Source organism: Herpailurus yagouaroundi, unplaced genomic scaffold (genome assembly GCF_014898765.1).
Source record: "Herpailurus yagouaroundi ecotype Mexico unplaced genomic scaffold, PumYag 159, whole genome shotgun sequence".
Lineage (NCBI taxonomy): Eukaryota > Metazoa > Chordata > Mammalia > Carnivora > Felidae > Herpailurus > Herpailurus yagouaroundi.
Genome location: NW_024412400.1, coordinates 41,464,005 through 41,486,156, shown reverse-complemented (window position 1 = coordinate 41,486,156; position 22,152 = coordinate 41,464,005). Strand labels below are relative to the sequence as shown.

The following is a 22,152-nucleotide window of genomic DNA, read 5'->3' as shown; positions in this document are numbered from 1 at the left end:
TGTTGGAGAGAATGTAGAGTAGTTATGCCTCTCATACATTATTGATGGGAATATAATACGATACAACCACACTGAAAAAAGCTCTGGCAATTTTTTTATGAAACTAAACATATGTTTATTTTTTGACACAGTAATTCAATTCCTAAGAGAAATGAAAACATATGTCTGCGAAAACACCTGTACAAAAATGTTTAGAGAGTTTTATTCATAACAGCTAAAGCCTGGAAAGAGCTTGAGTTTCCGTGAGAAGACAATGGATAAAGAATTGTACTGTATTCAAACAATGAAACACTTCATAGTAATATAAAGAATGAACTATTGGTACATACAACAGCATGGACTAATCTCGAAAATACTCTGCTGAATGAAAGAAAAAAAGCTGGGGCGCCTGGGTGGCGCAGTCGGTTAAGCCTCCGACTTCAGCCAGGTCACGATCTCGCGGTCCGTGAGTTCGAGCCCCGCGTCGGGCTCTGGGCTGATGGCTCAGAGCCTGGAGCCTGTTTCCGATTCTGTGTCTCCCTCTCTCTCTGCCCCTCCCCCGTTCATGCTCTGTCTCTCTCTGTCCCAAAAATAAATAAACGTTGAAAAAAAAATTAAAAAAAAAAAAAAAAAAAAGAAAGAAAGAAAAAAAGCTCCATATCTAGAGTCCATGCTGTATGATTCCATGTATAGAATCAATAATTTGATAGGCAACAAATTTCTATGGTAAGAAAAAAATCAAAAACAGTTGTTGCCAGTAAAGGGTGGGGCAGGACTCTACTTGGAAGGAGCATGAGGAAGCTTTCAGTGCCGAGGCTAATATTCAGTATCTTGATAATGGTGTAGGTTACGCAAGTGAATATATTTGTAAGAACTCAACATGTGGTACACTTAAGATTTATACATTTTACCATATAGAAATTTTACATTTCAAGAAAAAAAGGAACCCAATACAAATATTGGATAATAGTTAATCACAGGCATGCTGCAGTATCTAGTAGAAGTGTATTGGTGTTTTCAACTTACTGTGATATACATAAAAAAAAATTAAGCTTTAATTGATGGATGAAGGAATAGATGGATGATGAAGCAACTATAGTAAAATGATCATTGTAAAATCCAGATCATGGATATATGAGTGTTTGATGTAATGTATTTCAACTTTTCTGTGTATTTGTAAATTTTTACAATTAAATATTGGGAAAAACCAATGCATCTGTTGTTTTATTAATAAAATCCATTTCATTAGTCAAGTGGAACACAATACTCAAAGTAAATTTAGTCAGAGAGAATGCATATAAGATTTTATTTGTTTTGCAATTTCCAAATGTTTAGTGTTTTGCTAATACGTATACCTGCAATGCTTGTTGGCATTATTATTTAGTTTTGTTGTTATACAATGGTGATTGTTATATATGATTATGCATTCAGTGATAATGTATCTTAAATGATGTTGAATGGTAGTGGTTGATGGTTTTGATAGTGTCAATACTCCTACTTAAGCAGATTTTAAGTCACTGAGTGCAGAGTTAGGAAGAGATGCTCACAGTTGGTTCTTGTGAGCCTGTGCAAGCTGACCCCAACCTACCTCTATTCTGACTTCATCAAACCAGTTAGGGATTGTTATGGACCAAACTGTGCCCCTGCAAAATTCATATGTTGAAGTCCTAACCCCCTGTGTGACTGTATTTGAGAAAGGGTCTTTATTTTTTTTTATTTTTTTAACATTTATTTATCTATTTTGAGAGAGAGCTTGTGTGCACATGGGGGAGAGGCAGAGAGCGAAGGAGAGAGAATACCTAGCAGGCTCTGCGCTAACAGCACATGGGGCTTGTTCTTAGGAACCATGAGGTCATGACCTGAGCCAATATCAAGAGTTGGACACCTAACCTAACAACAGCCACCCAGGTGCCCCAGAGATAGGGCCTTTAGAGAGGTAATTATGGTTAATGAGGTTATAAGGGTGGAGCCCTAATCCAATAGGACTGGTGTGTTATAAAAAGAAAGAGATACATGAGAGTTATTTCTCTCCACATGTGCACAGAAGAAAACCCAGGTGAGGACACAGAGAGAAGGCAGCCATCTGTAAGCCAGAAAGAAAGTTCTCATCAGAAACCAACTTTGATGGGGGAGCCTGAATGGCTCAGTCGGTTAAGTGTCCGACTGCTCAGGTCATGATGTCACCATTCCCAAGTTCAAGCCCCATGTCAGGCCCTATGCTGACAACTCAGAGCCTGGAGCCTGTTTCAGATTCTCTGCCTTCCTCTGTATCTCTGCCCCATCCCCATTCATGCTCTGCCTCCTCAAAAACAAATAAACATTAAAAAATAATAGCAAGGGTGGGGGGGAGAAACCAACTCTGAGGACACCTTGATCTTGAAACCTGAGCTTCCAGAGCTATAAGAAAATGAGTTTCTGTTGCTTAAACCATCCAGTCTGTGGCATTTTATTATGGCAGCCCTAGCAGAGCAGTATGCTAATCATGCTTTATTTCCTGAAAGAACACTGTCAGATTAGCATTGCTATTTCCTCTTAAATTTTTTAAAGATTCACAGGATTTTGATTGGCGAGTTTGGACCCTGATCCTATCAATTTTGAAAATTACGTGTTGTGATGCACAAAAATCTTCCTCTTCTACAAGAAAGGTGACCTCAATCACACTGTCTTTCTACTCTTGTTTAATGTGAGTGCCATATTCCAACTCTAGTTGGAATATGTCTTTATCTAGCATTGGCTAGATAACTAGCAGTACTTTTTGTCAAATGCTGTTGAAGAAGGATTTATGCTAATAGTAATTCACTTTGTCTTATGATAAGACATTAACTTAATCAGTGGCCCATTTTTCTCTTCAGCTAAAGCTTTAGGTAAATCATGTTGAGAAAATAAAACCCGGAGGCAGCAGAGGCAGAAACTAATTGGAAACATTGCTTTTAGGTAATGAAGCACTTACACATCAACTTTGGGGATTCATTAAGTTTTTGGAGGGGACAATTTTTCACGTAAACTCATATGAAAAACAAACAATTGGGATTGAAATATGTAATTGCCAAAGTCATGAAATATGGGGAGAAATTTGGCAATTCATTTAATTTCACCAAACACTTCACTAAAATATTGTTAAATATTGGTGCTCCAAAGATTTAAAAAATGAACAAAAATATGTTCTACTTAAAGTAGTCTCCTAGAGGAGAAACACATTTAAACCTGTCCCAGGTGATAAAGGCGATTAACAAGGTATATATCAGGTGCTGTAGGAACACAATGAGAGATTAATACACTCTTTCTAGGTAGAAGACAGTCCAGAAACAGTGTTATAGTTTCTCTCTCTTCCTATCTCTCAGCTTTTGTATTTTGAAGATAACTGCTGAGAAGGGTCAACATATCCCTTCAGGAAACTAGAGGAAGTTACATTTGTTTCAAGTCCTGTGGTTTGCTCAAGCCAAAAGACCATTCTAGATAACTATAGAAAAAACCGGTGGGGTGCCTTTCTTTGGAGAATTCCAGAAAAGAAAAAGAGAAAACTGATGTCTGAGAGGTGAAGCTGTTTTACCAAAATGAAAAGAAATAAGTCACTCCCAAAGATGTTCAGGAACAATTATGCTAGTTGATACGTCTAGATTTTGTGACACTCATTGCAAACATGAAGACTCTTTAAAAAGCTGTGCAGGACTTTTCCAGAAGCAGGACCAGCTACATAATTCTGGGCCCAGGGCAAACTGAAAGTGCTAGGTCCCTTGATTAAAATTATTAAGAATTTCAAGGAGGCAACAGTAGGCTTTAAACCACATGTGGTGCCCTGGGCAATTGCACTTGCTCTGGGGTCCTGGAAGCCAGTCCTGGCCAGAGGACAGTATCACTCTAAATATTGAAGCAAGCAAAGTATTCCCCATTTCTGTCTGGTGTAGGCAATTACAGGCTTCGGAATGTAATAAATGTAGATCTGAGTCCTGGCTCCATCACTTATCAGCTCCTGGGTTTGGGGCAAGGTATTTTCAGTTTCCTCACTGAAGTGTAGTCCTGCAAATTAAGCTTCTATTGCAAGTTCCAGCATCACGTAAATTACACATGTGAATTTTATTCTGGTAACTCTACAAATAACTACGTGTGTTACTAAATAAGAATTATGAAAATTAATGATTTAGAAATCTTGCTATTAGTTTCAGAACAAGAATTACACTAATTGAAACACTTTTTTTTTCTCTTCTTTATTTTTCCCCTCTTGGCCATCAGTTTCATACCTCATCTCAGTTGTGAGCTGCCAAGCACAAGTTTGATTAACCGTAAAAATCATTTCAAGATCAGAAATATTTCTTGTTTAAACAAAAGTTATGTATTTGGGATTAAAGAACATAATGTCATGGACATTATATATTCCACATATTGTATTCTTCATGGTAATCTTTCACCATTACTTTTTGATATTCATAGATACATCTAACATACATAGTGCTTAACAGTTGTAAAAATCTATCTACGTTTTATCTGTCACTGCTGTACAGAAAAATAGGAGTACTGGTTCCTGCCTGTGGACCTCTCTCTCTGGGTAGTATGGCAACTTCCTTCACTGTCTCCAGGTCCTAGAAAGCTGGATTTTCTGGTACATCATTAAAAAACTGGCACCAAGGTTCAAGGTATCTATTCCCTGAGCAAGATCACTGTTATGTTCTCTCCATTAAAAAGAGACAGCAGCAAAGGGCGAGTACTTCTGCCAGTACCCAGCCCCGCTGTCCAAGCACACTCCTCTAGGAAATTGCAAAAACAGGAGACTCATGCTCCTGCTGACACTCTGAGTTCCCATGTGCATTATGCGATGCTTGCTGCTGTGTGCCCCCAGCCTTTACAAGATAGACCTTAAGTCATTGTTGGATAACAGGGGCATGAATTATTCATCTCGTTTTACCAATGAGAAACACAAAGTCAGATGGCTGAAATGAAATGCCCAAAGTCACAAATCTAATGATGAGAATTGATGTGGCATTTGACCTTCCTATTCCAGGATAATTCATCAGTGATATAGGTTCCTGAATAACAATAGTTGACATACCACTTTGTACTAGATGCTCTCACAGGCAGTTTATATTTACTGACATCCTGCAATACACCTCTAGAACAGGTACCAATATTGCCTATTCTTTACAGAGAAAGCAACTGAGGAAAGGGGAAGTTTTGTGATTTCCTCAAGGTCTGTTTGTAAGTTGCAAAGCTGGAGTTCAAAAGTAGCTGATCTGGGTCCAGAGTCTCTGCTCCTACTCTCTAGCTGTACTTAAACTCACTTGCTAGCTCAGGAGGTGCTGGGACAACTGTCTGACCATAGCTCTTCCTGGGCCACATAACCAGTTTATTCTGAGGGAAAGGTAAAGAGGGATCTCCCCATCAGGACTCAGGTTGATGTTCAGGGCATTGCCAGGAGGGGAGGGCAGGGCAGGGTTTGTGACCGAAGTCACTTGTTCGTGCAGGTTGTAAGGCCAAAGGTAGTAGAACTGCAGACAGTTAATGGTTTAAGTCTGTAGTCTTCAACCTATCAGACTGATGAAATACTTGATACACTCGATAATTAAACACATATTGTTTTCATGCCCCCCACTAGGCATTCAAAGTCATTCAGGATACCAACAAACATTCTTTGTGCAGGATTGTCCTATGCATTGCAGGAGGTCTAGCATCTCTGGCCCCTGTCCTTTCAATATCAGCAATGTCCCTGTGAAAGTGACAACTACAAGGGCTCCCTAAAGACCCCCTCTCATCTCCAATATGAACTCTGAGATATGATTCATTCCGTGCTAAGAATCAGCAGTATATATCCATGCAAAGCCTTGAGGGGTAATCTAGAATTAGGATCCACAGGCAATTCATCTGTGCCTCACCGGGTTGTACCTCATATCTTTATGTGCCTGGTTTTGAAGCAATTCCCAGTTTCTGAAGGCATGTCCTAAATTTCTCCTAAACAAGATCCCTATTTTCTTTCAGCTCTTGATTCACAAGCCATATGAGAGATTCTGAGCTCATTCATGTTGCTATAGCTTCATCAAGAGCTGAGTCCCAAGAACAAAACTTGGAAGCAAAATGTTTGAATGACCCTCTTCTGGGAAACAGCCAACTGGCTGGAGTGGTTGGGGTGGGTTGTATGCATGGATAGATTTGTAAAGAACAGCTAAAGCAAGAGAAGTCCCAGAAGTAACTGGTGAGAGAGAGCTGGCGAGTGATTCTAAGTCAAAGTCCTTAATGACTGTCAGAAATCAGAGACAAAATACAAATGCCAGGTCTCCAGGGTAGAAGCAAGTGTTAAATGAGAAAAAGGATCAAAGGTCAGGAAACAGATGGAGATGGAATTTAAGAGTTAGCTGTCCAGGAACATAAGAGTAGGGATGGGCTGGGATGACAGCCAGAATGTTGTATGTTTGGGGCTTATTATCTCTGCTCAGTGGTGATGGTTGCACAACTCTCTGAATATACCAAAAACCACTGAACAGCACACTTTGAAAGAGTGGCTTTCATGGTATGAAAAATCTACCAAAATAAGTCTTTTAAAAACAATATGTTGGGCCAGATAGAAAATCAAAGAGAAAGAACGTGACAGGAATCTGTGTACCTAGTAATCCTAAGATCTTTAGTGGTAACACAAAATTTTTGTGGATATACAGAACTAAAAGTGAAATTGCATCTCTCAGCTATGGCATCCAGCATTATCATCCAGTTATTATTAAGACATCGTAGATCTAAGAGAGCGGCAGAGGGATTACACCGGTTTTCTTGATCTGAAAAGCATGATGATGTTGGCACCCACCTGCTGGTATGAGAAAGTGAAGAGTTTATTTTCCAGTCCGGGGTATTCAGCGTCATCAGGAATATCAAAAGCATATCCCCCCAAATCATATTTTTCTGAATTTAATGATATGATTCATATAAAAATGTTTTCTTTAAATCATTACCTAAACTAATTTTTTGTTCTACAATTATTTTTAAAGACATATGAAATGTAGTTATTAATACATCTCCTTTTTTTTTTTTTTATCTTGACCAGTATGAAGCTCAGGCATGACTCAATTTACTCAAGCCAATCATTTAAGCAGATTATTTAAGACTTGGCTCAGGTCTGGCAGAACACAAATAAATATTAAAATGTAAAATAAACATATAATGGATATTATTAGATCCTGTCCAGCCATGGCTAATTTTGTGGTAGATTGTATCATAGTTGTTCTTATGTCCAAGAACGTTCTAAGTTTGTTGAAAACTTCTACAAGGTAAAGGAACAGGAATGTGTAAACGTGGTTAAATAAAACAATGGTTTTAGCCTCCTCTTTGGATGTGTACCAAAGTAATGGAGGAAGCAATTACCACACCAGCTGACACACAAACATTGTTTAACAAATATGTACTCAGTGGATCGTTAATTAGTTTTCAGTATATTGTTAATTCACTTTCAAAACATTTTCAAATGTTCTTGGATCTTAATCAAAAAGGGGTGAAAATTAGAAAAATGGAACAAACAGTATGTCCTTGGTGATGATAATGCCTGTGATAACTTTCCATTTAGTTGGCACTCACTAAGTGACTATTCAAGAAATCTAGTAAAAGATACCATACATCTGTCCATCCAAGATATGTATTGAATCCAACCATGTGCCCGCCACTGTGCTAAGAACTGGGATTACACAGGTGCCACCTTGGACACAGTCTACCCATGAGCCCACAAAGCTAATTGTAACATACGGTGTGAGGATGATGATATGGAGAGGTGCCGGAGGATCCATAAAAAGAGGATTTAACCCAATGGGATGAAGGAAGAATAGCAGAGAGGAGTTGGAAAGGTTTGGGGAGTAAGGCCTGAGCCAAGATTTGTATAGGAGTTACCCAGGTAAAGGGCAGAAATAGAAGAGGGATGGAAGTAGAAGAAGATTCCAAAATAAGGGGATGATATGAAAAGAGGAACAGTCTGTTCAGTCTGGCTCAGTCTGTTAAACGTCCGACTTTGTTTCAGGTCATCATGAGCTCACGGTTCATGGGTTCGAGCCCCGCGTTGGGTTCTGTGCTGACAGCTCAGAGCCTGGAGCCTGATTCAGATTCTGTGTCTCCCTCTCTCTCTGCCCCTCCCCCACTCACGCTCTGTGTGTGTGTCTCTCTCTTTCTCAAAAATAAAAAAGAAAGAAAGAAAGAAAGAAAGAAAGAAAGAAAGAAAGAAAGAAAAAGAAAAAGAGTCAGAAGCTCAACTGACTGAGTCACCCAGGTGCCCCAAAGGCAATGAAGGATTTAAACAGGGGACTAATGTGGTTTGAGTTGTATTTTGGTGACATCATTAAGACAATCATTAAGACAATCATTAAGACAGTTTGCATACCTTTGTGGTATTAAAGAAGGAAAAGAGGACAATTATTTGAGAGGCAAGATCTACACACATACAGCAATTGATTAGATGTTAGTAAGTGGAAGGTGAGTTTCAAGGAAAACTCCTGATTTCTAGCTAAGTGCATTATAGTACCACCAATCAAAACAGGAAACATAGAAAAACATGCCTGGGATAAAATCAATTTTATTTTGAATCTGTTGAATTTGGGACGCCATTGCCAGGCCCCGATGGGAATGTCTAGTAAGCAATTGGATATATGAGTCTATAGCTGAGGATGAGCTCTCTGTGGAATCAAGAGGTTTGGGAATTTCAATACAAGGGTAGTCACTGAAAACATTTGAAAAGGTGGGATTACCCAACAAAGATTTGTAAAGTAATGTATCCTAGGGAACATGGACATTTAGAGGTTATGTTGGGGGGGGCGAGTTGTGAAAGAGGCAAAGAACTGCAAAAGTATGAGAACCAGGAGGGTGTGATGTCAAGGAGCAGAGAGCCATGAAGGGTCAGTAAATAAAGACTTAATTGTTTCCATTGAATTTGGAAATACAGAGGTCATTCGTGAACTATGCCAGAATCATTTCCATGGAGAATTAAGAAAGCAAGCCAGATTGCAAGCAGTTGAGAAATGAATGGAAAATAAGATAGAAATGCTTTTCAGTCGAGAAGAAGAGAAAAGTCTCCATGGTGTATAGGGAGAAATGGAGACAACAGGGTACTTTTTTCAGATCGGGGGCAAAGCCTAAATTTTGCCTAAGCAGAAGAAAGAAAAAAGAAAGAGTTGAAGATATTGGAGGTGGACATTTCAAAAGGCTAGGTGGTTTCTGGTGCATGTTCTCAATCCAGAAAGAAATATCTATATATCTGGAAATAGCTGTCTGTCTGTATCTATCTCTATCTATCTATCTAACTATCTATCTATATGGCCTAAGGTCCAAAGGTGGCACAGTATATTGGCACATGTCGGCTAATTGAGATCGAGTCAACGGGACCAGGCTACCACATCTGAATTTCACATGTCTCCAGACTGGACTTGTTTGTTTTGTATGTGGTGAATATATTCTTGAAATTAAGAATGCCTTGGGCCCTTTCTTCTATCCTGCATTTGTGTGTGTTTGAGTGTGTTTCCATCTGACACATTAGCTCCCTCTCTTCTGTGTTGTTTCAATCTTTATAATATGTCTGGATCATTTTCACAACCAGAAAAATATTGAAAATATTTCCATTACGAACCTAACAAGAATCAATGGCCTGGAGAAGTTGACTGACTTCTGACTAAAATATCTGACTAAATTCAGTGGGTGGGGAACAGAGAGTTTCTTTCTTGTCATAATAACATGGAAGGCACCAAATCCACAGGTAACATACACTTAAACAAGAAAAATATAGGGGCTCTTGGGTGACTCAGTCGGTTGAGCATCCAACTCTTGATTTCAGCTCAGGTCATGATCTCACAGTTCATGAGTTTGAGCCCTGTATCAGGCTCTGGGCTGAGAGCACCAAGCCCCTGTGTCTCTCAAAATAAATAAATAAACTTAAAAAAAAAAAAACAGGAAAAATATATACAAACATTGAAAGCAAACAACTTATATGTATTCACTGGAAGTAGCCATTTTCAAATGTTCTATTATTTTGCATTATTTATTTTTAGAGCCTATAAACAAACCTGTTTCTGGTAGTCTTATGTCCCCCAAATTTAAAACTCATCACAGTATAATTATGATAGGAAGAAACATATTATGAGAATTGAACAAGAGCAGAGTAGAAAATAGGTTAACAAGGGGCACCCGGGTGGCTCAGTTGGTTGAGCATCCGACTTCAGCTCCGGTCATGATTTCACACTCCATGAGTTTGAGCCCCGCGTTGGGCTCTGTGATGACAGCTCAGAGCCTGGACCCTGCTTCAGATTCTGTGTCTCCCTCTCTCTCTGCCCCTCCCCTGCTCATGCTCTGTCTCTCTCTGTCTCAAAAATAAATAAAAATATTAAAAAAAATTTTTTTTAAAGAAAATAGGTTAGCAAACTTAACATATATTGTCATATATTGTTATATATTTGTGAGTATATATAATTGCTTACAAAGAAATCTGCTATTGAAAGCTAAGAGACATTGTTTTCAAAATCATTTGAATCATTGTAAAAAAATATTCACTAGCTCAATTACTGTGAACTATATATTAAACTACATTTCCAGTGTTTTCTTGGGCTATTCTTGGGCATTTAGTTTTTTTCTTCATGTAATTGAAGATCATTTTAGCAATTTTTTTAAAGTTAAGTGTTTTTTGTATTAAATTAATATATTAACTTTAAATGTATTGATTTTTGAAATCTTGAGTCTTCCCATTGAAAAGCATTGCTTACATTTCCTATATTTTACAACAAGCATTGTAATTTCAGTCTTCTTCGTGAAGGTTCTATCCATTTCTTGTTAAACGTATTACTTTTTTAAAGATTTTATTTAAATCCAAGTAGGTTAACATATAGTGTAATAAAGGTTTCAGGAATAGAATTTAGTGATTCCAAAGTTGTCTCTATTGTGCATGGAATTTTTTAAAAATTTTTTTAATGTTTTTTTTAATTTTTTTATATAATGTTTATTTTATTTTTGAGAGAGAGAGAACATGAGCAGGAGAGGGGCAGAGAGAGGAGACACAGAATCTGAAGCAGGCTCTAGGCTCTGAGCTGTCAGCACAGAGCCCAACACGGGGCTCAAACCCATGAATCGCGAGATCATGACTGGAGCCAAAGTCAGACTCTTAACTGACTGAGCCACCCAGGTGCCCCTATTGTGCATAAAATTTTATTTATTTTTTTTACTCTTTTCTTTTCTAGGACTAATGAAGATAATATGGGAGAAAAGAGGGAGAGGCAGAAAATAAATTTAATAAATGCATTCATAAATATAAGAATTTAAAATAACTATACTACATAATATTTGAGAAAGACAGAGGGTGTAATGATTGTAAAGATCCTGGGGTGGGAGTGTGATTCTGGCATTTAAGCATCAGAAAGAGGCTAGTGTGATTGGAGCAGAAGCAAGTGAGTGAGAGAGGAATAGGGGAGGAGATCAGAGTTGCCAGGGCATATGGGTCACTATGGGATCTGTGGCTTCTCCTCTGAGACTGGTAGAATAAAAGCAAGCAAGTCAACCTTTCTTTACTGTAGCGCCTCAAAAAACCTCTTTTTTTTTTAATGTTTATTTATTTTTGAGAGAGAGAGAGAGAGAGGGAGAGAGAGCGCAGAGGAGGGGCAGAGAAAAAGGGAAACACAGAATCTGAAACAGGTTCCAGGCTCTGAACTGTCAGCACAGAGACCGATGTGTGACTCGAACTCATGAAGTGCGAGATCATGATCTGAGCCAAAGTCTGACACTTAACTGACTGAGCCACCCAGGTGCCCCTCAAGAAAACCTCTTGATGACCCATTCTATTCTTATTCTCCTGCACACAAGGCAGGAGGGATCACATGATTCAGTTTCTTCTTGGCTTTAGTATAGGAACCCTGGCTTCAGAGACTGATCCGGCCCAAGAGTTCATGGTTGTGCATTAGCTTCCACACCAAGGCCACTATGGAACACACTGCCTCAGTGGCCCGCAGACTCCCATAAACATCAGCTTCCATCTGACTCAGGAAGAACAGACACATAGGATTCGGTGGCAGAGGTAAGGGAGCTAATTCCAGTCATCACCCTCCCAGAAGCTCCTGCTTCAGAACCCGAAACTATATTTATCTTGGTCCAATTGCACAATGTCTCTTTATTCTCACCTTCCCATATTTCAAAGAAATTGATAAAATAAAAAGCCACAAGTTAACACGAAGCAATTTCTATATCCCGATACGTAGCATTTATTTTCAGTATTTATTTGATATTTTACGATGACTTTTGTATAACAGATCATACTGTTCAACAAACCTTACTTTATTGTAAGCAATAGGCAAGAAGGCTTAGCTGTTTACAACAAAACTGTAGTTGGACTCTTCGCAGAACTATCTAAGGTTGTGGAATCACTCTTGCTTGAAACAATGAGTATGAATGTGATTAAAACAACTAATACCTTTTTGGCACTTATTTGTTATATATCATGCTAAATCCTTTATGCATGTGATTACCTCAGTCCTTCAAACAAGCCAGTGCGGTAAGCATTACTGACATTTTACTATTGCAAGGGAGGACATCTAGGGGGCACACACATGTTGAGTGGCAGTACTGCTCTTGTCTGCCTCTAACCCAGGGGACCTAACATCCAGTCACTGTTTACAAAACCACCCAACAAACGCAGAAGCACTCAAAGGCCACAGAACCTTTGCAAAGATATAAAGCTGTATTACAAAATCCTCGGTTCCAGGGGACCTGTTGAGACAGTGGAGCAGAGCAGTTCAAGACTTGTTTCAGTGAGCATCACACAGCTTTGTTTCAATGGAGAGCAGCATACAGGAGCAGCTGTCTGCTCTAATCTCTGCCAGGATACTCCAAGCCAAGAATTACATTTTTAGCTCAAGGGCACTGTCTCTCTTAGAGATGTAGTTCTAAATTGAGGGCATTAACTGAGCCTCTGCTTTTCAGTCTGTCTCCTGAACATCCAAGGGTATTATTTTGAAAAAAAAAAAAAAAAAAAAAAAAAAGGAACCAGAGAATCAATGTGCTATACTCAGCTTCTCAAATGACTGGTATAATTTCCTATCTTCATCAGCAGCAGCAGCAAGTAGCATTATTATAATCATTATTATAAGTATTTGTAGGCAAACTCTTTCTATGGTCAAAGTGTTAGATATGATCTCTTGCACTAACAAGTGAACCTCTCTAGTCTTTCCTTCTTGGGTTAAACTGTTGGGAGCTGGGTGGAGGTGGGCAGGTCTGGAATCTTCTGTACAATGTACTGGCCAGGCACCCTTTGAACCCTGTTCGTGAGGTGGTCCTTTGAAACTTCTGGAGAGCTGTAATGACTGGAAAGTGGTATACTGAAGGAACATCATTCGTCCTCCTCTGAAAATTCTATTCCTTGTTTTTAGCACCAACACATTGCAATGCAAAGTTACTTCTATGTAATTCAAATACTTCAAGACAACTGGCCCATTCTTCCTTCTTCCTAAATCTTTATTTTTCCAGTGTAAATATTTCTGGCTTTAGCTGCTTTTCAAATGAAGCTATATCAAGATGCACTCTCACTCTACTGACTCTTTAAGACACTTTACGTTCTGCAGCTCTATTTGAGATGAGGCCCTGGGAACTAAATGATATTTCAAACACGTTCTTTGCATTGCAGAGGACAGGTGAACTGCCTGGGACCTTCCTTGCTTGGACACTGGACATCTATCTGCTAATATAGATTAAGTTTGCATCCACCCACGTGAGATGACTGAATCATACTGAGCATGGAGTGTATGGAATCAGTTGGAATTTTGTTTATTTTGCGTGGATTTTGGCAGTTTACTAATTAGGGTTTTGTTTCTTCATTTTTCAGTGGATGTCACGTGACATAGTGAAAAGGGGACCGGACTTGAAGTGAGAGTATTTGGACTGAATTCTTACAACAACATTCACGAACTCATTCGACAACATACAACAAGCTCATAAATTTTTTTATTTTACCTCTCTGTTTTCTCATATTTAAGTTAAGCTTGATAAAAATTGAAGATAAAGTATACAAAAGGAGTTTCTGAAGACCTGTGTAATCATTAAGTATTGTTTTTTGAAAACTTAAAGTCAGAGTCTTTTCATTAACCCCTTTTGATTCCATCATGTGATTTTTGCCCAACTATTTCATTGCTAAAAGGCTTTTGCCAAGAGATAGGGTTAGCAATTATATTATTTTAAAAATATACAAAAAATATGGTTGGACTATATTGAGAAGTAACTGGTGTTTTTTTCATGAAGAAGTAAAATTGCTTTTTTGCAAACTATAGTGATATCATTTATTTCAGTCTCAGTTGGGGAAGTGAACAATTATCCTGGTGTTCCGGGAAAGATGAGTGCCTGACTTTTTAAACAGAAATACTTCAAAGTCAGTTAATGCTTCTTAAGCAGAGATGGGCAGAGGGAGGAATGGGTGATGCTCTTAGTTCGTCACTGGTAGCTTCAAATTATGGTAATTAGACTCACTGGTCAAAGAATGTCAGACTCCCTTAAGATCTCAAGGCTGCAATTCTTGACAGTGTTTATTGTTTATCACAGCAAAACCAAGTTGCTTTGAGAACAACTTCCAAGTAGAGACTTATTGAGGGTGATAGTCTCTTGTGACACAATGGCTACAGCTATGGCTTGACCCAGGCCAAAACGAACCCAAGATGAGTGCTTTTCTAATGTTCCTGGAAGGCTGTGATTGTACCAAGGACACTGCCAAAACTCCTCCCTGCTTTGCCAAAGCCCATCAGCAGAGTAATGAATGCAGAGGTGTAGGCTAAAGTGCCCATGGCAGTAAAGAAAACCAGATTGTATTTTGTTCTAACGGCACAAATCGTGGTTTCAGAACTGTGAAAAGCCAAACCTGAATGCTCTTCTGATGACGGATTACAAAGTAAGGAAGGACTAGTTTCAAGAACATAATGTGGGAGGAGATTATATTGTAGTTTGAGAGACATCAACAATAATAAAGATGACAAAACTCTTGCTTAAAGATTAGCAGATCTACTTAGAACTTAGAAAAGCTTTGGGTTTGTTTCTACTAGGTAGTCAAAAAAAGAAAAATCATGTCCCTCTCTCACACTCTCACATTCCTTATTCCCCATCCCTCCACCTTGTCACCACCCCCCTCGGTGAGGGTAACAAGCAAACTGAGATCCTGGAACAGGATGGCGCACAATGAGGGGGTGCTATGTCTGCACAGCAGAAGAAATATGTCTCTTCATGAAAACTACTAAAGAATTACACCTAAAGGAAATAATGATTTTATTAGCAAAATCTCAGTGTACCTACGAATTTTAATACTTTTTTCAAAAATATTATAAGAAAATGTAAGTACAGAAGTTGTGTTGAAATGTCATATTTCACATGTCAGCATAGGAAGGAGAGTTAGAGATCCAAGATAATTTCTCTATAACTGAACAGTACCTGCTTTATTGGGCTTTCTTTCTTTCTTTCTTTCTTTCTTTCTTTCTTTCTTTCTTTCTTTCTTTCTTTCTTTCTTTCTTTTCTAAAGCCAGCCACCTACCATTCTCTACATCTTTACCTATACGTACTAGAAAAGCATCCATACTTTCCTAAGATGACCAGCATTTCTATCACAGATGATTGACTCAGGGACTGTTTTCTGTCATGTGAATACAGAAGCAGAGAAAGCCAGACCTTAATAAAATAAATAAAACAAACAAAAAGAACAATAGAAAATACAGAGAGACAAGAGATGGAGAGAGCATTTACTTGTTTCCCCAAAATATTAGAGGTAGACCTAGTCGTTAGTTTCTGGGGTCCACACCATAACAATTAAATCAGAATCTTTGTGGATAGAGAGCCCAAACACTGATATTTTTATAAATCTTGCCAGGTAAGTCTACAGGGAAGCCAGCTTTGAGAACCATGGTTTTAGACAGTTGCTGAGGCCCAAATGCATCTACAATGAGGGCTTGAAAGATACCCCTGTATCTGGTCAATAAATAATTCTTAGTTGATGTACTCCACCAGAATTTTAAAATATATCGTAGGTGCCATATTTCATTAAAATATGTTTTAATGCTGGGGTGCCTGGGTGGCTCAGTCAGTTAAGCAACTGGTTCTTGGTTTTGGCCCTGCCATGATCTCATGGTTTAGTGAGTTCAAGCCCTGCATTGGGCTCTGCGCTGGCAGCACAGAGCCTGCTCGAGATTCCCTTTCTCCCTCTCTCTCTCTCTGCCCCTCCCCCATACGTGCTGTCTCTGTCTCTCTCAAAATAAATAAATAAACTTTATGGAAAATTAAAAAAAATTGTTATTTATTTATTTATTTATTTATTTCAACGTTTATTTATTTTTGGGACAGAGAGAGACAGAGCATGAACGGGCGAGGGGCAGAGAGAGAGGGAGACACAGAATCGGAAACAGGCTCCAGGCTCTGAGCCATCAGCCCAGAGCCCGATGCGGGGCTCGAACTCATGGACCGTGAGATCGTGACCTGGTTGAAGTCGGACGCCTAACCGACTGCGCCACCCAGGCGCCCCCAAAAAAATTGTTTTAATGCTATGTTACATTTTGATCAGTTGTCTCGGAGAGAAATTTACAGCATATTTCTGTATTGTCATTCCTTTGACCAGAGGTTTTTGTTTGTTTGTTTGTTTTGTTTTGTTTGCCTTTCTTTTTTCAAAGGTAAAGTTTCAGGGTTACGAACAAAATATACGTAATTGTATTAGTTTAGTAGGAGTCTCAGTTTCATGGTTTTCAACACAGAGCATAAGAAACTGCAGAATTTCCCAGGTTCCATTGTCCAGAGATCAATGACTACAGTTACTTCCTAAGTGTTACCACTTTCTGCAGATGTTCAGGAACATGATGTTTCTACCACCTGTATCTGCCTTTTAAGTAGGGAACATGTAAGTTTATAGAAAGGTGGACACCAAAAATTAATGAAATTTTTATTTTTTTTACATGAAAAGTACAATCTTCCAAGTGTTGATTTTGTCAGATTTTCTTAAAAACTTCTTTTGACTCCTTTTCTCCCCTTTGAAACCTTGAGCCAAATCTTTATTGTTTTCTCATTCTTTGATGAGCTTTTCACGTATTTCTTCTGGTATTTGCTATAGATTCTTGATATACACTTCATGCACTGCAAGATTCAATCTGGTTTGGACATAATTTCTTTTTAATTTCATTTCTATAAACCCCTTTCTCTTTAACTTGGTAACTTACTCGCTATATCCAAATTAAGAAGAAATGTTCACATCACTCAGCTTTCTTACCTTAATGTCTTTCTTAATCTATCACTAACAGAGATAGATATTTATGTTTGCAAAGGGCATCTTCACATAATTTAGATTCTGCCTGTTAACATCCAGCAGTTTGCTTAGTCATAAAGTAAAGGTAAGTATTGTAAATCCAAATATTTCCCTTGATTCAAATAATAAAAACAATCATAATGCCTTCATTCTGAGATGATGATGTTCACTTTTCTTACATTCATACACAGGGGTCGGTTACTGTATTTCCTTCAAGACTCGATGCGACTGTGTATCTGGCCATCTGCATGGTTGACCAACATTCCCTAGAAGTCAGAGTGGTTTCCATCACGGTCAATGGATCTCTTCTTGAAGTACTGATTTTGTACACTGTATTAGTTTGTTTGATTGGTTAGTCATTTTTGTATAGTATATTTCAACTCTCTGGAATCTGTCATAAAACAGAACAATCAAAATTTGTTTACTAAATTTTTAATATATATATTTTTAGAACTCAACAAGTGGGGTCATATCAAATTTTACTTCTTTTACCAAAATGTTCGTTTAGCAGCCCTACATTTGGTTTTGCTATCATTGCTGTTAATGGACTCATTGGAGTCCATTGGAGTGGACTTAATGGAGTAATTGTTAGCACTCCAGAATTAATCTCATTTCCTCTTCCCTCTGTTTTAACTGTGTCTTCCTCTTTCATTGACTGAAATTTCTCTTTTGGTGCCATTCAATGAGTCAAACATTTATGGATATCTGCAAACCTTTCATTTTTTGTTTATTTTTTTAGGAGATCAAGAATCCTTTGATTAAAAGGTGGGGAATTCTTTTGTTTTCTTATAGGTGGACAGATTCACTGCTTCCAAACAGCCTAGAAGAGGAATGTATCCAAAGTAAGGAATATTTTAATGTACTCTCACACTGGGAGGAAATATTGTTTTGTAAATTTGACAGCCATTTTTGATTCTATCAGCTCAGAAATGATGGCCAGGTAATCTGAAAAAGTATAACACAGAATTAATCAAACCAGGAGCTAGAAAGATTCAAAAGAGAAGTTTTCTTTTCCATGTTGCTGAAAAGTTTCATTTGAATTACTATTCAGTTGTGAAATCTTCAACAAGTACTTATTAATTGGCTAAAGTGCCAGGATTATACTAATTCATGGAGATTCAGATGTGAAGAAACTGGGCTGGGGTGCCTGGCTGACTCAGTAGGCAGAGCATGACACTCTTGACCTCAGGGCTGTAAGTTCCAGTCCCATGTTGGGAGTAGAGATTACTTAAAAATAATAATTTAAAAAAAAAATCTTATAAATAAATAAATAAATAAAAGAAACTATGCTGATAGGAGCTTCAGTCTTAAATCATCAAAAGTTTCTTTGAAAGAGGAGCATTGGCATTATGTCAATGACAAATAAGAATAAAGATTTAAAGGTTTGTCACAGATCAAACTGGAACTTAAATGTTTGTATTCTTTTTTTGGTGTTTGTTTCCAAAACATAAAGATGTAATTTTGTTGTACTTTACAAAAATCTATTGTTAAGACTGTAAATGAAATTTAAAGCAGGAACAAAAAAATAATTTTTTTAATGTTTATTATTTCTGAGAGAGAGAGACACACACACAGTGTAAGCAGGGGAGGGGCAGAGAGAGAGGGAGACACAGAATCTGAAGCAGGCTCCAGGCTCTGAGCTGTCAGCACAGAGCCTGATGCGGGGCTTGAACTCACAGAGCGCAAGATCATGACCTGAGCTGAAGTTGGACGCCCAACCGACTGAGCCACCCAGGTGCCTCAGGAAAGATAAATTTTCAACTGATGCTATTCAGATTCTATTCTCTTTAGCTTAAATAATTTATAGTTTGAATTAATGTAACTTGGTTGCTTATTTCATAAACTTCCCCAAGCAAGTAACAGTCATTTTAACTAGGGGTGCTCCTCTTTACTTCCTTACTTTGATTCATTCTTTTGTTCTGCAAATAATTTAGTGCTAGTTATGTGTCAAGTGCTGTGCTTGGCTTAGCTCAGACTTCTTCCAAATTAATGAAAGAATCAGCACAGATTTTCTGCAGCCCAACTGGATAGTCTCTCCACTAGTCTTTCCACGAAACTTCTGCACTTGTTTTCATCTTCTGGTACATCTGACAGGTACACTCCATACAAATTAAACTGAAAGTCAGGAGGTCTGTTGGATGTACTCTTATGAAGCTATAGTGTTCCTCCTCTTGTGGTGTTGTTCAGTACACTTCTCATGCATTCAGAAATCTTAATTCTTTGGTCCAATAGGCATGTATTATCTCCCTCCACTGTAAAATGATGGACTACTATTTCCAAAGTCTTTCTCATACAATTCAATGAACACATCAATGTACTAACCTTTTTTCTTTAAGTTATTTATTTGGAGAGGGAGAAAGAGCACACTTGGATTGGGCATGGTATAGAGGGGGAGAGAGAGAGAGAGAGAGAGAGAGAGAGACTCAAGCAGGCTCTGTGCTGTCAGCGCAGAGCCTGACACAGGGCTCGATCTCACAAAGTGTGAGGGCATGACCTCAGCCGAAATCAAGAGTTGGCTGCTCAACTGACTGCGGCCACTCAGGCGCCCCATCAATGTACTAATTTAATGAGACTTGTTTTCTTCAAATTGTCTCGTAGATTTACATTTTTATTGAAATATGAGCCTTAAAGACACTTTCCAACTGTCTACTGCTGGACAAACTATTTAGGCTACCTCTCTGTGTCACATAGCCTCTCTGTTCCCTGTCCTTCCTCTGCCCTTCTCTACCAGAAAGTGTAGCAAGATTGAGGTATTTTTGAAAAATGGAAGATAACAGTAATCCCATTTTTTTTTCTTTACAGGTCAAGGATTTCGATTTCTTTTTGCTTTTCTTTGTAGATATGGTATATTCACCTAACCCCTGGAGCTTAGTAGAGGTGGAAAAGTATTAATGTGGAAGAGATGTGAAACTAAGAACTGATAATGAGAGTGAATAGCATCCCATAACACAGAGGTGCAGTGGGAGCAAGTGGAGGCTAGTTGGGAAGCAGGCAGGAATTATTGCATCATTAAGGCCACGAGGGAAATTTCTATCACCTGTATGCAACCCAGAGTCTCTTTTACCCATGGCTTCCTACATGTAAGACAGAGAGAACACATGTTTCTGAATCAGGTTTGTTATTCCTGTTTTTTTATACATTAAAAAAAATGTTTTTTTCAATTTAAGTTTAGTGCTTTCAAATGGAGGCATTACCCCACTATTTGTCCCTTAGTTTGATTTCCAAGGAACCCAAAGAGATGGCTCAGGATACTTTTAAAATATCTGTTGAATGAAATGATAACAGAATACCAATTTGATGTGTGCTTCGACTCTCTTGTTTTATTAGAACTCCAAAGGGGGGCGCCTGGGTGGCGCAGTCGGTTAAGCGTCCGACTTCAACCAGGTCACGATCTCGCGGTCAGTGAGTTCGAGCCCCGCGTCAGGCTCTGGGCTGATGGCTCAGAGCCTGGAGCCTGTTTCCGATTCTGTGTCTCCCTCTCTCTCTGCCCCTCCCCCGTTCATGCTCTGTCTCTCTCTGTCCCAAAAATAAATAAACGTTGAAAAAAAAAAATTAAAAAAAAAAAAAAAAAGAACTCCAAAGGTTGAATTTATTAGCTTTCCAAATTATGTAGGAGTATGAGCTTATATTCCTCACTGTGTAATTTCAGCTCCAAATCTTCTATAACTTTTTTAGTTTTCTGGCTCTAGATTCTCTCTTCCTGCAAAACACCTTGTGGACTTGTTTGTTTGTAGAGAAATATAAATATTTTTAATATTTATTTTAATGTTGATTTATTTATTTGCAAGTGAGCGAGCGGGGGAGGGACAGAGAGAGAGGGAGAGAGGGAGAATCCTAAGTGGGCTCCATGCTGAGCTTGATCAGTGCAGGGCTTGATCAGTGCAGGGCTTGATCTCAGGAACCAGGAGATCATGACTTGAGCTGAAATCAAGAGTTGGAGGCTTAAGGAACTGAGCCACCCAGGTTCCTTGAGATATACTTTTTTTAAATTTTTTTTTCAACGTTTATTTATTTTTGGGACAGAGAGAGACAGAGCATGAACGGGCGAGGGGCAGTGAGAGAGGGAGACACAGAATCGGAAACAGGCTCCAGGCTCTGAGCCATCAGCCCAGAGCCCGACGCGGGGCTGGAACTCACGGACCGCGAGATCGTGACCTGGCTGAAGTCGGACGCTTAACCGACTGCGCCACCCAGGCGCCCCGAGATACATTTTTTAAAAATCACCCCATGCTTTTTAGTATAATTTTACTTCAATAAAATTGAAATTCTCTTTCTTCTTGATAAATCATTTTTATTTGTGCTTCCTTGAGGTGATATTGAAATAATTTTGATTAGGGTTTCATGTGTTCCCCCAAACACTTCAGTCATTCTTTTCCATTCTTTATTGCTGTATTCTTGAAGATGCAACCCACTTTCCACTTCATGTATCAAAGAAAATTTGAATAGATGGTATAAATGAGTTCAAGCTTTTTTAAGTTGTTTTTTTTTAAATGTTCATTTTATTTTTGAAAGAGAGACAGAGTGCAAGTGTGGAAGGGGCAGAGAGAGAGAGGGAGACACAGGATCCAAAGCAGGCTCAGGCTCTGAGCTGTCAGCATAGTGCCTGATGCGGGGCTTGAACTCAAAAACCGCAAGATACGACCTGAGCCACGCTCAGGTTGGCGAAGTTGGTGCTCAACCAACTGAGCCACGCAAGCACCTTGAATATGAGCTTTTAAAATCATATAAACTACATCCATGGGCACAAAATAACACTGTCTTTGAAACCACTGTCAATTATATTTTCAACATCATAGAACATGTGAACATTCAGAAAACTAGTGAAAGGCAAACTCTCCCAATTTCCACAGAGAAAAAAGTGCAATATTGACTTATAGAAATCTTACACACACACACACACACACACACACACACACACACACACACACACA

At 38.6% G+C, this 22,152-nt stretch overlaps 1 protein-coding gene across 4 annotated transcripts in view; it reads left to right on the top strand.

The window, feature by feature from the left end:
* Positions 1 to 20,550, top strand: part of LOC121033789 (phospholipid scramblase 4-like) — a 76,019-nt gene extending 55,469 nt beyond the window's left edge. For 3 of the 4 annotated variants that reach the window (XR_005792115.1, XR_005792113.1, XR_005792114.1), the window contains one exon: positions 13,784 to 14,219. Coding sequence is in view for 1 of the 4 variants with exons in the window: in XM_040480417.1 (XP_040336351.1) it covers positions 18,014 to 18,063; positions 20,024 to 20,060 (87 nt within the window). In the remaining 3 variants the exon portion in view is untranslated. Of the gene's footprint in view, positions 1 to 13,783; positions 14,220 to 18,013; positions 18,064 to 20,023 lie in introns of those variants that run through there. The other variant, XM_040480417.1, reaches the window with a different exon arrangement.
* The last annotated feature ends 1,602 nt before the right edge of the window (positions 20,551 to 22,152 follow it).